At 35.4% G+C, this 7670-nt stretch overlaps 1 protein-coding gene across 1 annotated transcript; it reads right to left on the bottom strand.

Annotated features, from left to right (window-relative positions):
- Positions 1-2563: 2563 nt before the first annotated feature.
- On the bottom strand, positions 2564-3862 carry LOC131162182 (uncharacterized). The gene has a single exon (XM_058118383.1). It carries the CDS (start codon positions 3771-3773, stop codon positions 2832-2834), a length of 942 nt encoding a protein of 313 aa, XP_057974366.1. The 5' UTR covers positions 3774-3862; the 3' UTR covers positions 2564-2831.
- Between the last annotated feature and the right edge of the window lie 3808 nt (positions 3863-7670).

A 7670-nucleotide genomic window follows, 5' to 3' on the forward strand; every position in this document is an offset into this window, starting at 1 on the left:
TTAAGTAATTAATTAAATCAAATCATTCCACTTACTCCATACACATATAATTGATGTGGAAAACAAATTAATTAATACATTAAATATGGGACAGAGAGGAGTGGGGGGTGTTGTCTGTTGACTCTGTACGTTGAGATGACTGCTCCCTAACTATACCATGATGTCTTTCATTCTTTTAGTTCCTTCTTTTTACGTTAGTGCTTCCTTTGCCGATTAAAGCTGGCCATGCATGCATGCTACCTCGTACGTGTGTCTCCCTGCATGTCCCACCACCCATACCTCCCCTTCTTTAATTTCTATCCTTGTTCTTTTTCGGTTTTTTTTTTTCGGTGTATCCATCTATGCGTTTATTTAATTATGATTTGAGTGGGTGAATTTTGAGTTTTAAATTTAAATTTAAGTATTTTAAATAAAATTTAATATATTTTTATATTATATTTTACCTGTTTAAAATTTCACTTGTAAGTTTGCTTCACATTGAAAAAATTGAGTGGATGATGGCTGCTTATATACATGGTTTGGCCCAAAACCTAATAGGTTTAAACCTTTTGGGTCAAGTAAGTGTTTACCCATGTATATCAAATCCACCCATGAGCTCTTCCAGTCCTAACAAGTGATATTAGAGTCGACGGTTCGTAACTCCGGGTGAGCGACATAGTAAAAAGTCGAGACGAGAAGTTAATTTTCCTGACGTGCTAATAGTTGGATGACCAAGTGTGTCGCTGAGGGGGAGATTGTTGAGAATTCTACTTGTGAGTTTGTCTCATATTAGAAAAATTGAGTGGATGATGGGTGCTTATACACATGGTTGAGCCCAAGACCCATTAAACTCAAACTTTTGGGTCAAGTTGGTGTTCACCCATGTGTATCAAGCCCACCTATGGGCTCCTCCGGTCCTAACATTATCTAAATTTATGTTCTTAAATATAACATTAGGATTAATGTGAGTTATCTAGCAATATATAAAATAAAATAAAAAAAAGAAATTTTCTTGGTTTAGAACTCGAGGGGGGAAGAGGAGAAAAGAAGTAAACAGAAGTGAAGAGAAAAAAAAAATGAAAAGATTCCTTTGTTTCCTTCTTAAATGGGAGAAATTTGGACTGGGAAAAAAATAAACTCATAAATTAAAAAAATAATAATAAGTATGCTCTTAAAAAAAATAAAAGTACGTTCTTAAAATCTTAGATCTTTTATTTGTATGTTGTTTAATTTTTGTATATGTCTAGGTTGATTATTTTATAAAGTACATGTAATCAACAAAAATATTGTGATCATGGAGTTTAATGTGCATATAACAAGATTTTGTGCAATTAGCTTGATTTTATAAATTGTGTATCTTTTTCTAATGTAAAAAAAACTTTTATTTCATAAATTATCAGTATCTAATTAATTAATCTATGTTTTTCGATCCTACTAAATTAATATTTTAAAATTTATTTATAGTCGGAGAAGTTCCATTCTCCATAGTTGATTTGTGATTACATTGAAAGAATAAAATCCACCAAAACAATAAATAACATATTATCGAAATTAATGGGAGAAAAACAAGAGATCAAGTAAATGTCAAAATTGTAGAATGAAAATTTGTATTTTCAAAAATAATAATAAAAATAAACATTACAGAGAGAGAGAGAGAGAGAGTGCTCATGGATTTAGAGAGAGAAAACTACAATTAGTTGAAGTATACGCTCGATCATTGAGAGCTCAACTATGAGAAAAAAATAATTAGAGTTCTTATTCTTTGATAGAAACTCTCAAGAAAGAATAAAAAATATAACGAGAACTAAACCCTGTCATAAGATTGACACAATAGATATGAATGGTGAAATTAAAATTTCTTAAATTATGGTGAAATCGAGGAGGGGAGGAGAAGAAGGGAATTCCGAGAAGAGCTTGGGGTTATGGGAACTTAATTGTTCAAAACAACGATGTCATTTAGAACATTTTGAAATTTAATGGGAGCGTGGGAAACCATGGGACACATTAAAAAAAAAACTTTTACTCATATTTTTTGTTGATATTTTTCACGCAAATATGCCTATTAATAATAAGTTTACTTGTTCTAAAAAAATAGTAACAAAAATTAGTTTTTAATAACATTTATTTAAACCATGCCAATGTGTCTCTTGTACCAACAATTTTATATGTTGTAAATCATGCCTAACAACCTATTTTATTATACGTTCGCTCCTGACCAATTAGTTCAGATTAAGAAAAATCAAAAGCATGAAAATAATAATAACAAGAATTCAAAATTGCTCTCTTTTTTTTTTTAACAAAAGGGGATAGATGGCGATCATTTGAATTGAATCAAAATTATATATAACCAAAATGCTAGAGACCTAAAGTTCTTCCACATACTTTAAAGTAAGCCGTTACTTTGCATTTTTGTGATTCAAACTTTTGACTTTAATATGAAAGATCCCTCTGGTTAGATTAATATTCATTTTTAATCCATTTTATAATATACATATATATATATATATATATATGTATGTATAAACAAAATTACATAGTATATACTAAAGATTAGAAAGAACGGTTATAAGCACTAGTGAGGAGGGAAAAAGTCAAATTTTATTTTAACAAAAAAAAAATCTTATATTATTTAAAAATTTACAAAAAAATTTCACTTCTGTAAGTACAATACACAATCTATTCCACCTGTGTCCACAGACTGGTAAGAAATGAAAGAACGGAGATTACAAAAAAGAAAAAATGAAAAAGAGAATCAACTTCTACGCACGGAATCTACACACAAGCCCGTTTAATTTGTGAGTAAATGCGATTACTGATTTCATTTTCTCCCTTTCTTTTTGCTGGCTACAGCTCTACTGCGTGAGAACGTTAAGCAGAGAAACCCTAGTGTTGATTAAACTCCTGAACACCCTCTCACTCCCACTCTCAATTCTCCCCATGCACTCCTCCAAATCCCCCAATCTCTTCATCAATACCCTTCTCTTCACCTCTTCTTCTTCGTCTTCATCTCCCACCTTCTTCTCCTTCTTCCTCCTTAAACCCCACACCAAACCCTCCGCCCCCACCACTCCTTCAAACTCCTCAATCCCCTCCGCCACCTCCGCCTTCTTCCTCCACAATTTCCGATATCCCACCCACCACGATCTCCGCAACTCACCCGATACCCTCATCCCATTAAACACCGCAACTGAAATCACAACAGTTAATTCTATAACTCCCTTCAAAATACCAAAAATTTCGGCTTCCGTATCGGTATCGGTATCGGACGGTGGTACCGCGAAGCGCCCGACACATCGAACGGCCGATACGAGATTTCCGATTTCCTTGGCGAGTCTCATGTGGGACCTGACGTAGGATGTTATCCTCGAATCGTCTCTCTTCCTGACGGCCACCTGCGCAGCCAGCTGGTCCTGCTTCGCCGCCAGGATTAGTGTTTGGAAGGTTTCGAAGGCGTCGACGAGGCGGAGGAGAGCTTCTAGAAGGTTCTCGATGAAGAGGGGGCGGCGGCGGAGGGATTCGCGGGCGTGAGGCAGGTGGAGGACGTCGGCGAGAGAGTGGTGGAGGTTACGGAGCCGGGTCAACCCGTCGAAGAGACAAGCCGAGGTTTGGCGTGGGGAATGGGGCTCCGCCCAGGTGGCGCGGAAAGCGGTGAGCTCGGCGCTGAGGTGAGAGATGGAGGGGTGGGATCTACAGGGGAGGCTGATTGACCGGACGTGGAAGGGTTGACCGGCATATGATGGACGGGTCGGGTTTGGACTGGAGAAAGAGAGGGAGCGGCGGAACCCAGATACCATCTTTGACGTCGTTTTGGGATTTTTTGTGTTGGCGAAGATGAAAGGGACGGGCAGCTGATAGTTTATATGAGGGAGAGAGAGAGGTGGTGGTGCGTGAGGGGACGGCGGGGACTGGATCTGGGAATAAATGGAGCAACCGGGTTTGGGACCATGTGGGCGGGTGGTGGTTTGGAGGCGCTGCTTTGGCGGAGATGAGACAGCACGTGCAAGTGACACGCTGATCCTTTCTGTCGTCTGCCACGTGGGTGTTTATTTATTTTTGCAACTTGCCACGTAGTTGTTGAGATGACTCAGCTTTTGGGAAAATTATAAGGGGAGCCGGCCCTCCACGTGGAGCTGCGCCTGCCCTGTAAATATTTGACACGTGGCATGTATTTGAAAAGGAAAGTCCTATTGGTTGCTCTTAAAAGAAAAGCCGAGATGCTGCTCTCGGAATTCAAGTTGCTGGCTATTCAAATTTCAAAGAGTCCAATTTGGCACAGCGCGGAATATTCTTAAGATTACAACCACCACTGCCGGCCACCACCGCTACCGCGCGCTGCCGCCACGTAGGCAATGTGCCTGTCCGGAAACTTTGATGTACAATGAGATTAGATGCATGCATGCACGTTTACATCCAGCTAGCTGCACGTACAATTACCCCAAGAACAACCAGGGACACTACTAATTAACAAAGCCTCCAGATCAGCACACGTCTTTTGGCTGGCAATTAAGTATATTAATTCCTCCCTCGCTCTACTCATTAATATATAAATATATATATATGTTCACATATATACATATATATATATATATAATATTTGTAAATTATGAAAACCTATGCAGATGTTTTCTGGGAATTCAAATAATGTGAAGAGCATGTTTCATGCACCCATAAATTAATTCATGATCAATTGTTTTTGGTACTCGCTAGAGTCACGTAACTTGCTGAGGTGACCTAGTTTTCGCCCACTTTTTTTTGTTAATGTCATTTAAATACAAGCAAAAACTCACCAGGGGTGTGTTAATGGACGGACTACTTTTATCTCCCAAATTTAGTGTCGCACCATAACATCCAAAATTGCGTGATGGTAGCTGAAGTCCCGAATTATCAAAAAAAAAAAAAAAAACTTACAAGTGAACTCAATTCATAGGTTGAGTTCTAAATATATTGTATTAGATTTTACCTAAAAGTTTAAGTTATTTGTTTGTGGGTCAACAATCACTACAAAAAATCAGGATATTAGTGAAGGATCAAATCCGTCACTAATACTCATAAATTCGTCACTAATATTAGTGACGAATTTATGAGTATTAATAACGGTTTTAAAATAGTTGCTACATGTACTGTTACCACTAACTTTTAAGGACGAATTAAAAATTTTGTCACCAAAAATGGAGTATTAGTGACATATCATAACCGTCACTAAAACTCTAATACCATCACTATAAATTTTAAAACGTCTCTGTTAGATGTCTCAGTCCGAAAGTATATAGTTTAGAGGGGGGGTAAATAAACTCTTTTCGCGGAATATGTATTCTTCTACAAAATAAAAACTCTTGATAAGATACAAGAAATTATATCGCAATATAAATATAAATCATGCACAAGATATAAAATAAAGAGTGTAAGGGAGAGAAAGAACAACACCAGTATTTTTACATGGTTCGGCACCAAGCCTACATTCACGCCTTGAGACCAACTCAAGGATTCCACTATACGATCTCCTTCACCGGTGGAGAAGTCTTACAACTCGGGAACAAATTCCTACCCACTCACCAAGAGCCTCTTCAGTTCACAAAGAACCTTCACCAAATGGTCCACAAAGAACTTTACAAGAAGACAATAGAAATATAATATAATGCTCCTCAAATGAGCAAATATTAAATGCAAAGCAAACCTCACAATATCTCTCAAGTAATGAATCAAATACAATTAAAGAGCAAGATAGAATGAACACTTGTGAATGAAGAACAACAATGCAAAGTGCTAGGTGCTTAAGTTTTGGTGTAAAAAAATATTTTTCACTAAAAATGATAAAAAACCTTCAAAAATCATGTTAATACAAGTATAATATCTTGTATTTATAACCCCAAGAGCCTTAGGAGCCGTTAACTAGCCGTTGAGGAGAAGAAAAAATATTTTATTTGGCAAACTAGCCATTTTCCGCCCGTTAGCGTCACTCTGCCCGTTGGACTCGCCGACGAATCCCCTGTGTTCATCGGCGAGATCTCTGAATCAGAAAAATTCATAAAAATGAAAGTTGTGAAATTTTGTCTTAACTTTCCAGGGACACCAAGATCGTCCCATTTAAACTTTTCTAGAAAAAGTTATGCCCAAAATACTGTAAGGTGTTCAGGACTCAAGGCTGCACTACGATAGTGACGATTGTTTTGTTTTTCCTTGTTAAAAAGCATTTTAATGACTTAAAACATTCTTAGACAAAAGTATATGAAATATATTGAGTCTAATGAAGATTAAAACTTGTCCAAGTGAGTTTCCCCATAAATATAAGATATCTTGTTTTATGAAAACATATTTGAAAACTTGTTTCGATATCTTATATGCTTAGTATGTCCTTTATTGAAAATATGTTTTGACTTTTAGGACTTTAGGACGTAGAGCTAGTTTTGTAAAATCGAGACTAAGTTTTGAAAATGTTTATAACTCATATATTACTTAACACTTGTCCCATTTTGAAAACTTAATTGAGTATAGGATTATTTTGACAACCTCTTTGTTTTTACTTTGAAAAATATGAATTGTGAGTTTGTTACTTTTGTGTAGATCCTATATGCTCATGTGTCCTAGTATGCTTGTGCAATGGCTCAACTCTTACTTAGAAATCATGCAAGACACACACCCCAAGAGTTATAATATGCACTCACTCACACAACCCTTATTACAATTAATTTATACACAATAAAAACTCCGGGATGTGCTTTGGTGTTTTTGAGTCAGTGTCTTTCCGATCTTTTCTATTTGATGTCTACTAGATCCGATCTTTGCTTTTGATTTGGTACCTCTGTATATCTGACACTTTATACCTATACTAGATAAGATCTGCAAGGATGGAAAATATTAGAGATAACAAATATGTTAATATCATCAAAACATATAAACCAAGATAGTGTAGCTGACAAGGCTAACAGGCTCAACTCAAATTTGTCACTAATAATTCGTCACTAATAGTACAGCATTAGTGACGAATTTGATTCCTTCGCCAATGCCCTTGTATTAGTGACGAAATTGTAATTCGTCACTAATATTCTACTAGTAGTGATGAATTTGAATCATTCACTAATAATTAGAAAAATTAAAAAACTTTTAATACTATTTTTTTTAATCATCAATTCCTATATAAAAATCTGTAATTACATTTTCGAATACATAAATCGAAACCATAATTATTACAAAATTCGTAAATCATTTAAAATTTCAAAATTAAATACAAATTCAATTAAAATAAAGAAATAACATATGTTCAGATAACAAAAAAATTTCAAAATATTCAAAATTCAAATACAAATGCTAGTACAAATTCAAATTAAAAAAACAAAAATTCCATTTGTTCAAATAACAATAAAAATTACAAAGAAATAGTCAAAAGTTGCATCCGATGATTGTAGTGCATACATGCATGGCATCATGTTGATGTTATGATAGTCGCGAACCCTACAAATTAAGAGTCATTAAAAAAAATTAGAATACAAATGGAGAGCTGGCGCTCAATATAATCAGGAAAAATAATTATATGATATAACAAATTCGCAAAGATTTCATAATCATGCATATTTCACAATTTGTACTGTAATAATATCAATAATGAAAAAAATAATGTCAGTATTTAAAGTTAAACACTGAGTTCACATATTTCCATTGAATTGCACACTTGAAAGGTAGCCTATAAAGTAGAA

The sequence above is a fragment of the Malania oleifera genome, chromosome 8 (genome assembly GCF_029873635.1).
Source record: "Malania oleifera isolate guangnan ecotype guangnan chromosome 8, ASM2987363v1, whole genome shotgun sequence".
In the NCBI taxonomy this organism is placed as follows: domain Eukaryota; kingdom Viridiplantae; phylum Streptophyta; class Magnoliopsida; order Santalales; family Ximeniaceae; genus Malania; species Malania oleifera.

What these genes read in the sequence shown, in the direction of transcription:
- LOC131162182 (XM_058118383.1), bottom strand. Translation starts at nt 3,773, where the DNA reads ATGGTATCTGGGTTCCGCCGCTCCCTCTCTTTCTCCAGTCCAAACCCG.